At 56.3% G+C, this 17,094-nt stretch overlaps 1 protein-coding gene across 1 annotated transcript; it reads left to right on the top strand.

The window, feature by feature from the left end:
• The first annotated feature begins 2,431 nt into the window (after window positions 1-2,431).
• On the top strand, window positions 2,432-16,159 carry RAPGEFL1 (Rap guanine nucleotide exchange factor like 1). Its single transcript, XM_044248046.1, has 15 exons — window positions 2,432-3,284; window positions 6,113-6,191; window positions 7,108-7,243; window positions 7,469-7,566; window positions 9,652-9,764; window positions 10,020-10,187; window positions 10,916-11,013; window positions 11,126-11,248; window positions 11,831-12,009; window positions 12,104-12,194; window positions 12,762-12,812; window positions 13,144-13,231; window positions 13,414-13,478; window positions 13,922-13,976; window positions 14,246-16,159. Exons 1-15 carry the CDS (start codon window positions 2,765-2,767, stop codon window positions 14,368-14,370), a joined length of 1,989 nt encoding a protein of 662 aa, XP_044103981.1. The 5' UTR covers window positions 2,432-2,764; the 3' UTR covers window positions 14,371-16,159.
• Window positions 16,160-17,094: the final 935 nt, after the last annotated feature.

The following is a 17,094-nucleotide window of genomic DNA, read 5'->3' as shown; positions in this document are numbered from 1 at the left end:
AGCCAGTCTTGGTAGGTTACTGGCAGCAGGAATGACTGTGTTAAGATGCTTCCCCTTCACCCCTGCCTCTTGCTTCCCTGGTCCTACGTTAGATCCCATTGAGCTTTGTTGCCCTAGTAACAAGCTCAGGGAGAAGAGAAGAAACTCAAGCTCAGCAAAGCCCCCAGTTTGTCTGCCCTACCAGCTTGCCTCTAAGTGGGCAGAAAGGGAGTATAAAGGGCAGACAGATCAGCTTTAGGTAGCCTTGCCCCATCCCCTTTTAGGGACTCGGAGTTGCTTTGCCACCCTCTAAACAGCTGTTAATCATACCACTCTCCCACTATTTCTTCCACGCCAACCCCCATCCTCTGTGAAGTCAACACATAGGCCTGTTACCTTGTGAGTGACCCAGCACAGCAGGAATTTCAAATCTTGAAGTGGTCTCCCTGCATTGGCAGCCCACTCAGGTTGGATTGTCCCTCTGGGGCAGTGATCCTCAACCCTAGCTATTTGAATCACTTGGGGATCTTTTACATGTCATCCTTGTGCAGGGACCAAGCTAATCTATATAGTTCCAACTTAGTATGTGTTCTGCTGAAGCAAGTACCACTTAGGGATCTTTAAAAAATGCCAGAAACATTGGCCTCGTTTTAAAGATTTAATTGCTTTAGAGTGTGACCTAGGCATCAGTATTTTTGAGAATTTCCCCTGGTTTCCAATGTGCACCTAGGGCGAGAACCACTGTTCTAGGAGGGCCATGACTCAATGCTGGCTTTCCTTCCTGATTCAAGTCCTTGAACTTAGTCTCTGTCCAATATCCTTGAGTAGTTGCAGGGGTGGTGGGGTCCTAGTCCCCAAGCTTTCAGTTCCCAGAAGTGTCTCTGCCTCTTATTTCCAACCCCCACACCCTCCACACTCCCCAATTCTTCCCCTTTCCTAACCGACAATCCCAAATCCTGCCCAGAGAGGAGGTTACCAAGGCAACCAGCTTAATCTGGTAACTGTGGCATGTGCTGGGAGTGGAGCCCTCTCCTCTTCTTATTTGGTTCGCAAAATGCCTGGGGAGCTTGTAGCCACTCCAGCCGGTTTCTCCTCTTAACCCCAGGGATAGTGGGGTGTCCAATAAAGGGAACCCAGCAAACCAATACTTGGATCTCTATTCCTGCTTCCTAGCCAAAACTGCTCTCTCCTTTCACTGTTCCCTTTCCAAATCCACAAACAGATGGGTGTGCAAAGCTTTAGTTCTGTGAACACATGCTCTAGCACACATAGGACCAGATATGCACACATAGTGACATGTGTGTAGTACACACCCTGTTCAGTTCAACCACCACTCCCAGCCTTTAGCATTCCTGTCCCTGCCTTGTCCCTGTACAGTAAACAGGGGTGGGGCATTGTCCAAGGAGCTTCAATCCCTCTGGAACCTGGTGCCACTTCTCCACCTTGTTACTTTAACCTTGATGTGTTTACACTGAGTGTGTCTCTACACCCACCTCCTCCTTCTGGGGTAGTGTATCCTTAGGGACAGAATGCTCCTGGCACAGGCATCAGGAATAAAGATCATTTAGAGTGCAAATTGGCACCACTTTCCCTCCTTCATGGCCATGTCAGCTCTGGAGGGGCGCTCTGTGCTTAATGATGTTGGTTGGAAGTTCTAGAGTTTGTCACTCATCTCCATGACCCTGCCCTCCCCTGCTGCCAGTTGGGCTCAGGTGCCCTTGTACTCCTCATCTCCTCCCCACTGCCTCCTGTCTCTTCTCAGCCCAACTAGACCTGCCACAACCTGCTGCTCCCTGCCTGGCTCCTACCTGCCTGCCAGTACCTGCCTCTCGCAAGCCAGGCCCTCACCACCTATTGTGCCCTACCAGAAAGGGCAGATGGGCACCGCCCCCAGTGCCAATGCCAATCTACCCCAAGCCTTTCCAGCCCTTCTTATAGAAGGAACATAAAGACCACAAATACGGCAACAGACCATACTGTTGGGGTTGAGAGTGATGGACACCCAGTCAGCAATCTTCATAAGCCTCACCTGGGTACAGGTAAGCCCAAGCTGTGCAGGCCACATACCTGCCCTACTTCTTTGAAATGATACTTCAGAGCCCCTGTTAGCCCCCAGGCCAGGACTCACTCTCCGTTGGTAAATCACTGCATCACCTTTGCCCTTAATTTCTGAGTCTGCCCTGAAGCCAATCCCATTCAGCCCCTTACTATTTCCCTCGAGGCCAGCCCCAGCGCCCAAGTTCAAGCCTCCCGCGGCCCAGGGGGCGGGTCCAGAAAGGGCAGGGGCGGGGACTGGGCGGAGACTGGAGGAGGGGGCGCGGTCTCAATTCTGCCACCTTCCCCCCCGGCCAGGAGCGCAGCCGCCGCCGCCGCCGCCGCTGCCGCCGCCGCCGCCGCCGCCGCCGCCGCAGCCGCCGCCGCAGCCGCCGCCGCGTCCTCTCTCAGCCTTGCGCTCCGCCCGCTGTCTCTGCCGCCGCAGCCCGGCCCAGGAGCGCAGAGCCCGGGGCACTGGCCCCGCAGCCTATCCGCCCTCCGCGCCGCGTGCCGGCTGCGACCGACATGGGGGGCCACTAAGAGCGAGCACTCTTTCCGTCTGGCACCTCCCCGGGCCACTGGCCACTGGACTCCGGCCAGCGAGCTTCGGGCACCTCTGGCCCCCAGTCCGGCGCCTGGCACAGCCCTCCGCTCTGCCCCTCCGGCTTTGAGCATCGTGTCCCCGCCCCCCCCGCCCGCGCCTGGGACACCTGGGTCCCCCGGCGGCCCCGAGGAGAGGGGCGGGGGGGGCATGAAGCCGTTGGAGAAATTTTTGAAGAAGCAGACGTCGCAGCTGGCGGGGCGAACGGTGGCGGGAGGTCCCGGCGGGGGTCCGGGAAGCTGCGGCGGCCCTGGCGGGGGCGGGGGACCTGGCGGGGGCGGCGGTCCAACCGGGGGACTGCGGCCGCTGCAGCGGCGTCAGAGCGTGTCTCGCCTGCTGCTCCCCGCTTTCCTCCGAGAGCCCCCAGCCGAGCCGGGGCTGGAGCCGCCCCCTGAAGAGGAAGGGGGAGAGCCGGCGGGGGTCGCGGAGGAGCTTGGCAGCGGAGGGCCCTGTTGGCTACAGCTCGAGGAGGTGCCGGGGCCCGGGCCGCTCGGGGGAGGGGGGCCCCTGCGCTCCCCTTCCTCGTACTCCTCTGACGAGCTGTCCCCGGGTGAGCCCCTGACTTCCCCACCCTGGGCCCCCCTGGGCGCCCCCGAGCGGCCGGAGCATCTTCTGAACCGGGTGCTGGAGCGGCTCGCCGGAGGGGCCACTAGGGACAGCGCCGCCTCAGGTAAGGCCCATCCATCCCGGAGTAGAGGGTTGCCACAGGGTTCCTCTTCCTTGCCCTTGGACAGTGGGGGGTAGGGGGGCGCTCTGCCGGGAGCCTCGGTGTGGGGTTGAGTGGTCAGCTGAAGTGGGGCAGCGGCCTGGGAGGGGAACAGACCCTTATGCAGAAGGGAGGCGGCAGTGCCACCTTCCTCCCTGTAGCAGCCTCACCCACCAGCTGGAGAAGCTGAACCTCTTTCTCTCCTTAAGCCACCCTTCCCTTCTGGCTATTTTACCCACAGATTCTCATGGGTCCCTGATGTTGACTACCTCCTTCTTCGGTGGCCCCAAATTAAGGCCTGAAACACTAAGATGGAAGCTGCCCAGGGCAGACCCAGCTCCACCCCCCAACCCCCACCCCAAGAGGTGCTTTCCAAGACCCGAAAGACCTTCTAGGAGTCCCTGATTCTGTCTAGAAGCCCGAGCACAGGACTGGCCCACTCAGTGGGGCAGTGCCAGGCAGGCTCAGGGCCCAAGCTGCCTTTTGGGCTCTGGCAAAGGGATGCATTGTCCTTAGCAGCTTGTGGGGAAGGAGGTGTTCTAGTTGGGGGCTGGTGCAGAAGTTGTTTGTCAGGGGAGAGGTGGCTGGACAGAGACAGACATTAGGACCCTGCAGCATCCCCAGGGAGGGGGGGTTCTGAGCCCCTCCAACTCCCGCCCTTCCCAAGGCAGGCCTCAGCACAGGCCTCTTTAAAAAATAATAGCCACACCCTGAGAAACGTATTCCCTAAATGATGTTGCTATTTCACCACTCCCCACCAGCACCCCTACTAAGGGGACTGTGAGGAAACTGAGGCCCCAAACTGCTGGTTAGTGGTGGAGGTAGAAGAGTGATGACGATGATGGGTCTTTAGGTCTGCCTCTCTGCATTTCATTAAGCCCAGCAAGGTCTGGGAAGGGGATCCCTGCTTGAGGGCCCAAAGATGGGGGTTTCACACTTTGCTCTTAGACCTCTGTGGGGATCCTGGACCTAGGCTTATGGAATAGGACACCACTCCCCTAGATTTTCCTCAAGACCTGGGTCCTCTCCTTGGCTCAGCTGTCGTTGCCCTGGGGAGCTGACACCTTTTGGATTTAATTAGAAAAATATCAGACACACACAGCTCTCCTAACCATAACTTCCCGCCTACACCACACACCCTGTGTCTCTATGACACATTCCCTGGGGAGGCTGTGCCTTGGACCAGAGCCTGGCTTGGAAGAGACAGACGCCAAATTGTAGCCCCCATAGCACCATCTCCCCCACTCTGCCCCATGTTCCTCTTCCTTTGCTCTGGCTCCGATCTCCCATGAGATAGATGGGAAGGATATTGGGCAGCCCTATACCTCATCACCACCTTTGGAGCCAGGGGTCATGGCTGGGGCTCTCAGACTCACTTTAAGAACATAGCAGGGTAGCGAGGCAAAGAGGAAAGGGAGAACGTTTCCTTCCCCTTCCAGAGGGACCTGGTGCCGTACACTCTGCCTGGTCTGTCATGGGGAAGGACTCTTGAATTGCTCGTCACCCTATTACCTGGGCTGGCAAGCTCGATCTGCAAAGTAACTGCTTTGGGGAACCTCAAACCAGTTCCAGAGTAAATGAGGATCACCTTAACATGCCACTCTGATATTCTCCAGTATAACCAATGTTCTCAAACCATCTTGGCTTCCTCCCAGAGTGTGTGGGAGGAGGGGACTTATAGAAGTTATCCTCAAACCAGTCCAAGGCTTGCAAACATCTAAGTAGCCCAGTCTCACCACTGTGCTCTACCCTGACACGCTGCTTGCCTGGGGCATACTGAGAAAAGAACAAAGACTCAGGAGTCTGGGTTCCTACTCTGGCTCCAGGCAGGTGCCTCTCAGCTCTGGGCCTCAGTTTCTCATTGGTGAACTGCAACAGTTCAGGTAGAGGATCTGGTGTTGGTTCTCCTCCTCTACTTTCATGGCTAGAACCAAATGCCAGGGAGCCAAGGGACGTCAGAAGCCTTGGTTTTGTCCTGGGGCAGTGCCTGAGGACCTGGCCCTAACCTGTCCTGGTCAGGACACCTGGCTCCTGGCTCCCTCCCTGCTCCCTGCCTGTCTCTGTGTGTCAGGCTGCCCTGCCCCACCCCAGGGCTGGCTGCAAGTCAGGGCGACCTTGTACCTGGCTGACTGGCTGAGCCAGGCCCAGATGGGGGAGTGGAGGGGAAAAGAGTGGTGAGAGCCACTCCCCTCCACCCTTCCATCATTAACCCTTCCATCTCTGGGCATCCAGAGGACACAGGGCTTCTATTTAAAGGCTTTTGGGATCAAAGAGATGGCAGTCACTCCCTCTCCTTTTTAATGGGGCTGGTTCTCACCTGCCCAGTTGGAACTCAGAGCTGTTATGTAGGGAATAGGGAGGGGAGGAGGGATACAGACATAGACACACACACACACACACACCCCACTGACCCTAACCTCTGTGTTTGGAAGTTATTTGTCTAGAGACACTTCTGTGTTCGACCTCTTTTTGGGGGCAGATCTCAACCTTGCCATATTATCTGACCAGCTTCCCACATACATTGAAGAGTAGTGGGTGTGGCCATCAAAGGGCGCCCCCTCCTTCCCTCCAGCTGCCTTGGCAGCTGCCAACCCCACCCCCGCAGCGGCTGCCCAGAACCTTCACACGTGTGTGTGCACGCGCTTGTGCAGAGCATGATGGGGCAGGTGGCTGGGGCTCCAGACTGGCAAAGGAGAACTCAGTCTAGGAGGCAAGAGGGGGCCGGTAGGGAGTGTCCAGTCGGGTCCTGGAAGTGCCCGCCTGACATCAGTGGCACCGATTGATCTCTACAGATATCCTGCTGGATGACATCGTCCTCACCCATTCTCTCTTCCTCCCCACGGAGAAATTTCTGCAGGAGCTACACCAGTAATATCCTTTTATGGAGCTTGCAATAGGGGAGGTCAGGAGGAAGCCACTCCCCCTACCCCACCTGTGATAGGGTCCTCAGCGCTTCCCTAGGAAACACACCTGGGTTTCAATTCCAGGGGTTTTACTCACCCGCTGTGTGACCTTGGGCAGACCACTTAACCTCCTGGGGCTTCAGTTTCCTCTTCTGTAAAAAGGGGGTAAACAGCACCTGCCTGCCTCCCTATGGGGCTGCTGGGGAGATGAATCTGATAGTAGATGTGGGAGCGCTCTGGAGACTGCAGAGCCTTGGGCCAACATAAGGTGTTATTATTCTATTAAGAGAGCCCTCTCCCCACTGAACTGTTGCTCTAAACATCTGGTTGCAAGTGGGTTATTATAGGGTCCAATGTAAACATCAGGTCAAGGCTGTGCTTCAGTGGGGTCTGCTAGAGGCAGGCCACTGGCCAGGCTCTTTGTAAGGTCTCATGTAAGCACAGGGCCTCTCACTGAGTTATTTTAGGATCTAATTGTACATGTCAGGCCACTGAGTAGAATACCATAGGCTCTCTTAGAAACACTAGGCCTTACACTGAGGTATGGTCAGGTTTGTGGTAAGCCCCCCTGGCCTTTATCGGCTCCAGGCTTTGGGCAGGTCAGGGGTTGGGTGGGTCCTGGAGGGATCTCTCCAAGTGAAATTCAAACAGGCAGGATGCTGTCAGATGGACATGGTCAAGTGGGGGCCATCCCTACCTACTCTGAGCAAAAGCCCAGGCTGGGACATAAAGGGGTCTTGTCTCCAGGGACCCCTGCACCTCCCTTGTCCCTGGCCCCAGATTAGAGAATATTTGGGAGCGTTTAACCACCCACTGCTTCTCATCTCCCTTCCCAGTTTCTTCTGGTCTGCCTGCCCAGGGATTTTTCTTAACTAAGGGGTCAGTTTTGTTTGGGCAGGAGGCATGGAGGGCCCCGAGGGGCTGGGCCGGAAGCAGGCTTGTCTAGCCATGCTCCTTCATTTCCTGGACACATACCAGGGGCTGCTGCAGGAGGAAGAGGGGGCCGGCCGCATCATCAAGGTGGGCCTGGGAAGAGAAGGCGGGTGAGCAGGCTATTAGAAGGGGGACTCCTGTGAAGGAGCCATACTCCTCAAGCTGGGTACCTGGAAGGAGAAGATGCCAGTGGACCTCAGTTTATATGGTTCCTCTATGTTTAAGGACATGGAGATGCTGCCCCAGCCCTTGCCAATAGCGAAGCTTGGGATGAGACCCCTGCCTTCACCTTCTCTCTCCTCTGCTCCCCAGGATCTGTACCTGCTGATTATGAAGGATGAGTCCCTTTACCAGGACCTCCGAGAGGACACATTGAGGCTGCACCAGCTTGTGGAAACAGTGGAGCTAAAGTGAGGGGAACGGGTTGGGGGAGGGGATAGGACAGAAGTCCCCCATGTTCCTCTGTCGCGGGGACTGCCTCTGGCCTTTTGGCTCCAGTGTGGTTTTATTTCAGCAGCTTTCTCTTGCTAGAGGGTAGCACAAGAGCACAGCCTCCAGTCACTGTCTTGTCCATTCTCCCACCCATTTCTTTGTTAATCCAGTGGTGTATGGGGACATATTTAACAACCAGCACTTTGGGGGGGAAAAAGAGAGAGAGCCCCTATTTGTAGCTTTTGCTGATTCCCATGGTGTAAATTCTCTCGCTGGCTGATTTCCAGCACTGACATGTGAATGTGAATACTGAATGTGAACTTGGGAAGAAATGTGCAGTGGCGGGCCATTACACAGTATTTTCAGCATACAAATACACGAGAGGAAAATAACACCGAGAGCATAGATAATAGCAGGGCACCTGGTGGTTCAGTTGTTAAGCATCTGCCTTCAGCTCGGGTCATGATCTCAGGGTCCTGGGATCGAGCCCCGCATCAGAATCCCTGCTTAGCGAGAAGCCTGCTTCTCTCTCTGTCTCGCTTGCTCACTCACTCTCCCACTCCCCCTGCTTGTGTTCCTTCTCTTGCTGTGTCTCTGTCAAATAATAAATAAAATCTTTAAAAAGAGCATAGATAATAGCAAAATGTAGTAAAACAGGAGGCTACCTTTGTGGTGATAATTTGGGTAGATGTTCATAAAACATTTCTTTATATTTTATATTTTTTATATTTTATATGGCTGTTTTAAAACATGTAGGCAGAATCTCCCCAAATTTCACAATCTCTTCTCATGAGCCAATGTGAGTCAGCTTCAGGACTCCACTTTGTCCATCTGTCTGTCCATCCATCCATCCCTCTGACCATTTCAGTCTCTCTCCTCTCCATTCCCACCAGTGCAACCCTTGTTTCCACCTCATTAGCTCTCACCTGGATTATTGCCACAGCCTCCTGCCCAGGGCTTCAGCTCATGGTCTTGCATCCTCTCCTTCTTATGCTGACACCAGAGAAATCTTTCCAGTTTGACAACATCACGCTCCTATTCCAAAAACATCCAGGGCTCCCTATTGCCCACAAGACAAAATTGCAACACCTCCCTTTTTTTTTTTTTAAGATTTTATTTATTTATTTGACAGAGAGACAGGGAGTGGGAGACGGAGAAGCAAGCAGGGAGTCAGAGGTGAGGCTTGATCCCAGGACCCTGGCATCATGACCCAAGCCAAAGGCGGATGCTTAGCGACTGAGCCACCCAGGCACCCTCAAATTGTAACACCCTTGCAAGCATTCAACACCCCTGTCTTTCTGCCAATGCTTCCTGCCTCATCTCCCACATCCCCCAGCCCCCATGACACTCGCTATACACCCCCCCATTCCCTGAACTCCTGGGCATTCCCAATTCTAATTTCTTGCCATCATTTACATGGTTCACCCAAAAAGGACCACCCTGTACTCACTTCTCTTTCTGTTGTCCTTCAAGACCACGGTCAAAAACATCTTCCTGATGAAAGTTCCCCCTCCCTCTTGCCAACAAAACTCTCCTTGTACCCTTGTTATATCACCTAACACCTCCTGTCTCATGTTAGAAGTAGCTGTATCCATGTCTGTCTCCCTCCCAGGCTGCAAAGTCCTTGATGGCAAAATTCAGGAAACAGAGGATGACCTACGCCTACCCTGTGCCAAGTAGTGTGCTAGGCCTGGAGGGTGGGGAAAAAAAATCCAGGAAGAAGTAAGCCCAGCCCTCAAAAGCTCTCAGTCTTGCAGAAGAGATAAGATACACACATGAACAAATATTAGCCCCGTGTCTTACAGCAGTTGATGCCAAAAAGTGACCTTTCCTGGTGGGTGGGGTGGATCAGAGAATTCACGGAAGAGGTGGCATATGATCTGGGTCACTTGGACAGTTGTCCCATGCTGGTCACTGTCTCCCTTCTGACCTCTTTTACCACTTTCTGAACCTGGTGCTGCTGCATCCTTGACTCAATTCTGATAATCCCTTGCTTGATGTTGCCTGCCTGGCGCTTCATATGCGTGACAGGACTTCCTGACGCCCAGCTGTGTCCATGCCAGGATCCCAGAGGAAAGCCAGCCACCCAGCAAGCAAGTGAAGCCACTCTTCCGTCACTTCCGCCGGATCGACTCCTGCCTGCAGACCCGAGTGGCCTTCCGGGGCTCTGATGAAAGTGAGTGTGGGCGTCAAGTGGGGCAGAGCTTCTGGAGCGGCTCAGAGGGCCCTCTGGGGCGTCTGGGTTTTAGGGCACCTTCAGTGGAGTCTCCTGGTGGAGTGGAACCTGTCCTTTTGACAGCCTCTTGCTCAGAAGCCAGCTGACTGAAGGTTAGGGGTGAGATGGGCTGGGAAACCGACGTGCGCTGAGGGGGCTGTGTCTGCGCTGCCCTTCTGCCTTCTTATGCCAAGCCACCTCCCTGTCTCTGCCCAGTCTTCTGCCGGGTCTACATGCCTGACCACTCTTACGTGACCATCCGCAGCCGCCTCTCGGCGTCTGTGCAGGACATCCTGGGCTCTGTGACAGAGAAATTGCAGTACTCAGAGGAGCCTGCGGGGCGTGAGGACTCCCTCATCCTGGTGGCTGTGGCTTCCTCCGGAGGTGAGGCTTGGGAAGAGCTGGGCCGGGTGGTGGTAGGGGCCAGCAGGAGAGGAGAAACTCAAAAGCCCGGTGCTCTGGGGGTGCGGCCGAACTCTAGGCCATGGCTTCTGGAAGTGTGGTTCTGGGACCAGTCACATGAGCACCACTGACCTGGGAGTTTATTAAAAGTGCAGTCCCTCAGACCCTGCTCCAGACCCACCGATTCAGAATGAGCATTTTAACCAGATTCCCAGGTGACCCCTATGCATATTGAAGTTTGGAAAGCACTGGTCCAAGACACTTGGATTCAGATTCTGGTGCTCGCCTTTCCTCACCTTGGGATCTGGTTCTTTAACCCCCCAGACCATCTGAGGATGCTGTTTTTGAGGCTAAAAACACAGGATGGGCCTCCAACTTCTATGGGAAGGCAGGAAGCCTGCAATGTAGCCAGAACCTTCTCTTCCTTTGAGGCAAGGGGGGAAAAAGTCCTGGTGTCCCCCAGCTGATAGAATGAGAGAACTGTGGAAGAATATTGGGTCTAAAAAAGAGCTTATGACTGCAAGAGAATTCATTATTTGAAAAATGTCAGGTAAATATGGCATAAACTGATGGTAACCTAACACGAGTCCCATTAGTCTAGAATGTGTCTGTGCAGGGTTAGGAGTTTCCAGGTGGGATGGCGACAGTGGCTGGGGTGTGTGAGGGTGCAGGTGGCCAGGGCCGAGGCAGAGCAGCTCGTTCTCCTGCAGAGAAGGTCCTTCTCCAGCCGACTGAAGACTGTGTCTTCACCACACTGGGCATCAACAGCCACCTGTTCGCCTGCACGCGGGACAGTTATGAGGCCCTGGTAAGAACTCCATCCCAAGGCCTTGGCTGGGAGCCAGGGCCCAGAGGGGCTATGGGCAGAACCTCACAAGCCCAGAGTGGAGTCCAGCCCCTGTGCCCCTGCCTGCTACCAGATGCCCCTCCCAGAGGAGATCCAGGTCTCCCCTGGAGACACAGAGATCCACCGAGTGGAGCCGGAGGATGTTGCCAACCACCTTACTGCCTTCCACTGGGAGCTGTTCCGATGTGTGCATGAGGTGGGGACAGTAACTAGTGCTGGGCTGGGGGGCTGGAGGGAGAAATGTGCCATTGTGGGGGTTCTGGAGACCGGCAGGCTGTGCAGCTGAACTTGGGGTTAGAAGACTGGCTGGCAGGGTGCCCTTGGGCAGTTCACCCCAACTCACCCCAGACTCTCTGAGCCTTATGTCCCCAATCTGGGAAAACAAAACAAAACAAAACAAAACAGCAAAGAGAGAGATCCCCTTAGTAAGGTGGGTCTTACATAGAACCTGATCCATGGTTACTCTCTTTAAGCTATTCTCCATTAAAGAAAGAAAATAAGGCAGTCACAATAATGTCTATCAGATGGTTCAAGGACCTGGCACCTAGTAAGTGCTCAGGGGATAGGAGAGTATTATTAATGTTGCTCCCTGCCCCCCATCTCTGTTGCAACCTGTCTTGTCCCTGTTTTCTTCTATTTGCCACCCTCCCGCCCCTGCCCTTCGGCCCTTCCCTCCGCCCTGTGGCCACCCGGCCACTTACACCCCCCCCCCACCTCCCTACATCCTCCCCTCCGCCCCCTCGCCGCCGGCCCTCCACCACGCCCACCGTGGGTGCAGCTGGAATTCGTGGACTACGTGTTCCATGGGGAGCGCGGCCGCCGGGAGACGGCCAACCTGGAGCTGCTGCTGCAGCGTTGCAGCGAGGTCACTCACTGGGTGGCCACCGAGGTGCTCCTCTGCGAGGCCCCGGGCAAGCGCGCACAGCTGCTCAAGAAGTTCCTCAAGATCGCGGCCATGTGAGTGCGGCCGGCGGGCGGCGGGTGGGGGGCGGGCACAGAGGGCCCCCTCGCCCCCGCGGCACTCGCTGACTCTGCCTCCCACCCCACGCAGCTGCAAGCAGAACCAGGACCTGCTGTCCTTCTACGCCGTGGTCATGGGACTGGACAATGCTGCGGTTAGCCGCCTGCGGCTCACCTGGGAGGTGATGACACGGCGGCCCTTAACTCTTCTCCCGCCAGTGCTGGCCCGGCTGGGGCGGGGGGGGGGGGGCGGTGCGGCGGGCGTCCTTGGCCTCCGGGGTTCACCCAGGCGGACGCTACTGGCCGGTGGGGAGCCTTTGTGCCGAGCGGAGGGAGGCGCCCTCTTCTGGCAGGTCCAGCCCCCAGGTGGGCACTCAGTTTGGCTAACGGACCCTGTCCTGTGCAAAATAGTAAAAAGCCGGAATCCCCGCCCGAGTGGGGGCAGGCAGCCCAGGCCAGATAGCAGGCTTGGACCCTGGATTGCAGCCAGCACTCAGCGAGTCCCCTCGCGCATGGCATATACCTAAGCAGAGACTCGAATTCCCCGGTGTAATTCGTTCCCGTGGGCTCTTCAAGCTCCCGGGACTGCATCAAGGGCTGACTCTATTTCCCCACCCACCAGCTTGCCAGCCCCCTGCAAGACAGCCAGGCCCTTTCCCCCTCTGACACCGGGGGATTAGCCAGAGCTGCTGTGAAACCCAAGGAGCTCCACTCTGACATTTCCTCTCCTTCCTTCAAACTCTCTACAGAAGCTGCCAGGGAAATTCAAGAACTTGTTCCGCAAATTTGAGAACCTGACAGTGAGTGGGTTCAGCTCTTTTATCTGCCCCTGGACTTGTACCCCAGAGGCCCTCTGTCCCCATAAACCTGCTTCCTCAAGCTTCCCTTCAAGGTTTTTAGTGCCTGAGACTGCCGCCACCCCCATACTGGGAGGGGAGGGGTGGGAGGATTGCTACCCCCTTTTCCTTGGAGGAGGGAGAAGGGTCAAGCCTCTTCCCTACTTCATCTCCAGATAGACACCCATATGTACGCTCTCTGACCAGAGATGGATCTAGGGCAGGAGGATGAGGGAGTAGGGGACATCTTTAATGTGCACTATCTGCCCCTTTACCTCTCTTCCCTGAACATCAGGACCCCTGCAGGAACCACAAAAGCTACCGAGAAGTGATCTCCAAGATGAAACCTCCTGTGATTCCCTTCGTGCCTCTGATCCTCAAAGGTGAGAGTCACTCCTGTGCCCTTCTGGCCACACTCTCCATGCCCCAGTTCTGGTTCTCAACCCCTGGCACTCAACTCTGAGTGCCCACCTGGAGAAGAGCCCCCTAGTGAGAGGTTGTAGGGGAGGGGAAGGGCCCTTTGGACCTCCTTCTTCCTCACATGGGCTTCTTTCCCATTCCCTAGACCTGACTTTCCTGCACGAGGGGAGTAAGACCCTTGTTGATGGTTTGGTGAACATCGAGAAGCTGGTGAGTGGCACTGCTGACCGTGGCCTGGGCGCGGAGGCTGGCATCCTTCCCCCTCTCCTGGCAACCCCCTAAAGACAGCAGCCTTTCTCCTTAGTGCCCAGCTTGCCTGACAGACTCCTGACTGTCCCCGGTGGCATTGCCGTGGCAACCCGCCCACGGGTGGCAAAGCTGACAGGCAGCTGGGGAGGGACGTGGCGGGTGTGTGTGTGTGTGTGTGTGTGTGCGCGCGCGCGCGCGGGGTTGGGGGGCGGTTCGCGCAACTCTTTCTCTCCCCACCAGCCGGTTATACCCCTCCTTTGGTTCTTCTGAGACCCTCCAGGATCAGATCCTGGAGGGAGCAGGGTCAAAGCAGCAGAGCTGGAGCAGAACACAGCAAGGGGAGTATTAGAGGGGGGAGCCTCTTTCTGAGCCCTTTTTAGGGCTCATTCCTTGTCATCTCCCAGCATTCAGTGGCTGAAAAAGTGAGGACAGTCCGCAAATACCGGAGCCGGCCCCTCTGTGAGTACCGGGCTTGTAAGAGCCTCCCGGGGAGAGCTCTGCCTGATGGGAGGGATCTGGGAGGAGTCCCTGCTCACTTCTTGATTTCCTTAAACTTGTCAGCTCTCCACCCTCTCTCCTTAGCCTTCCCTGGAGCCCTCCTGCCCAGCACCTGTCCCAATCCACACCCCTCTCCTCTGGCCAGCATGCATGGAGAGAGGGAGAGGGAGAACGGGGTGGGTGGGTGGGAGGCTGGGAGCCTGAATGCTTTTCTCTTGTCACACCCCCAGGCCTGGATATGGAGGCGTCGCCCCATCACCTGCAGACCAAGGCCTATGTGCGCCAGTTCCAGGTCATCGACAACCAGAACCTCCTCTTTGAGCTCTCCTACAAGCTAGAGGCCAATAGTCAGTGAGAACAGAGGTTCCGGTGGGCACCCCGCCGAGGTCCTCGGGCACCTGGCACTCAAGCACTTTGCACGATGTCCCAACCCACCCCTGACACCTTTCCGCTGGGGCAACTTCTTGTCCCTCAGGGAAGAGTCAGATGGACTTACCCCTGGACTCAGAAGCCTGTCCACCTTGCTGAAATCCTCTCCCCCTTGCTCCTTCCAGCCCACACCCCACTTGGCTGGTTTCTTCCCTCGCAGGGAAGGGGGCAGAGAGCTCCTTCCTCTGTCCCCTCCCATCGAGGTCCGGTCCAGAGATGGAGTTTCCAACCTCCTCCCAAGCAGGCAGGAAAGCGGCCCACCCTCCTGTCTCACAGAGCAGAATCGTGGGAGGGGTTGGCAGCCTTCCTCTCCAGCCCGGTCTGCCCTCTCCCTGGTCAGAGCCGGGACCCCTGATGTACCCCTGATGTGTACTGGAATATCACATCGCCCTTGTGTCTGTGTGCGCCTGTGCCCTTGAAGAAGCAGGAGTATATCTGGTAACTGCAGGAGGGTGTTTTGTACGGAGGGGTCCTTCTGTTTGGTGCTACCCTGGTGTACTGGGCCCCGCAATGGTGTGGGGGTGCTCTCCCCACCCCCACCACTCCCTGCTCAGCTCCTTTGGGTGCCCTGCATGCCCAAGCCTGTGGGCAAAGCCGTTCACGGGGCAGGGGGCATCCTGTCAGCTCTTGTGGGTCCCCCACTCAGGCCTCCCCAGGGTCTCTGGGTGGGCTCCAATGAGAGGGTAAGAGATGCTCAGGGAAACACAGGCCTTGGCTGCCTACCGGACGCTTCCTCCGCATTGCAGGGTGGGACGTGGCGCCATCAGGAGCTGGGGGTTCTGCTGCCCACACTCCTGCTTTCGGGGAGTCTGCTGCTAAGAAGGGAGCTGTCATCTCCCTTCTGGCTCTTCGGCGGGACACCAACCACATGGTCTCTATCCTTCTTCCTGTCTTGACTCCTCCTGGTCCTCCCCATCAGAGCTGGGGTGAGGTAGACCCCTGTACCTGGGCTGGCAGCGCCCGGGAGTGAGAGCAGAGGGAATGGCCAAGGCTGTCAAGGCAAAACCAGACTGTGTTGATGCCTTTCGTACCTCTCTGTCCCCCCACCCTCTCCCACAGGGGCCTCCAGGGCTGAGGGGCCCAGCGCTCCTGGGAGCTACTGGGTGAGGTTTCCGGGCACAGCCTCGCCCCCCCCCCCTTTCTGACACCACCTCTTTCCCTTCTGAAGAGGCAGCAGCAGCAACAACAAAAGCAGCTGCTGCTCCTGCTCTGAGGGTGTACATATTTTTTACCAAAAGCTCTGGAATTGTAAATTTATTTTTTAAAACTCAAAGAGGGGAAGAGCCTTGTATCATATGTAAACATTGTATCATAGGTTATGTTGTACAGTCCCTTTTGTACAGCGGTCTGTCTGGTTCCTGCCACAAAACAGTGTATATGGGCTCCCTACCCCCAGTGTCCCGCCTTCTCTCCCCCCCCCCCCCCGCCCCACAGACAGGGACCACAGCCCGCCCCCCCGCCCTACTTCCTCCCTGCAGCTGTCCACGTGCCCTCCTCTCCCTGAGGCCACCTTTCCTCCTGAGCCTGCTTGGCAGCCTCCTCTTCTCAAGCACTGGGGTCCACTGGTCCAGCCTCATCTGCTGCCCGCCCCTAGCCTTGATGCCTGCCCCACTGCTCTCCAGCTTTACCAGCGTGAACCGTGTGTACCGCAAACAGGCTCGGTTGTCTGCAGAAACTGCTGGGTGGAGAAAAAGCTGATAAAGTCTATGAATCAAGCTGCTTGCTGTTCTCCATTCTGTTCCTCTGAGGCTAGGGCAGGGGGTGAGGGAGGGAAGAGGGACCCCCCTCTCCGTGCACTGGGTCCCTCAGCACGCTGCTCTGGAATGACTGGAAGTGTGGATGAGAGGGAAAGGTGCCAACCTCATGAGACTGGCCGCATGGTGTCTGGGACACAGACAGGTGCCACAGGCACGTGAGCTCGTTAAGTGCTAAAGCCGTCAAGGCAGAAGGTGGAAGGTGGGAAGTCCTAGCAAAAGGGACAAGTCACAGGCGATCGAGGGGACAGAACTGGGCCCCTAACTGAGATATGTCACTGCAGGGCGCGTGCACATCCCACCAGCCACTACTCAGACAGTGTGCACTATTCACACAACCGATGTCTACCACTTACACTAAGATGGGGAGCAGCTAGAGCCTAGTGTTCGGCCCTAAGGAGAACCTAAGCTTCAGGAGATGATACATATTCAAAAAGCCACACAGGAGCCCTCATCTTCCCACGTCACACACCTGTTACTCCCTGTCTTCTACATCTCAGGAGATGGTCCTCCCATCCACCCAGGGTTTCAAGGCAAGAATGCAGCACTTGCCCCTCCACACCTCCCTCTCAGCCCTCCCTCATCTCATCGGCCTGTTCTGCTGGCTGCAATTCCAGAACATATTCTGATTGGTCCACTTCTCTGTGACTCCTCTGTGACCCCCCTGGTGCAAACCACTCGCCATTCTCCCCTGGATGACCACCCCGGCCTCCCACCTGGCATCTCAGCTTCCTCTGTCCAGCTCGAACCTCATCCCTCCACTTGGTTCTCACACTGTAGCCAGGTTGCTCTGTTAAAAACCTGAATCAGATCATGAATGGCTAAAATTAGAAACAGTGAGGGACGCCTGGGTGGCTCAGTCGGTTAAGCGTCTGCCTTCTGCTCAGGTCATGATC

The sequence above is a fragment of the Neovison vison genome, chromosome 5 (assembly GCF_020171115.1).
Source record: "Neovison vison isolate M4711 chromosome 5, ASM_NN_V1, whole genome shotgun sequence".
Classification (NCBI taxonomy): domain Eukaryota; kingdom Metazoa; phylum Chordata; class Mammalia; order Carnivora; family Mustelidae; genus Neogale; species Neogale vison.
This window is presented reverse-complemented; position numbering and strand designations above follow the sequence as displayed.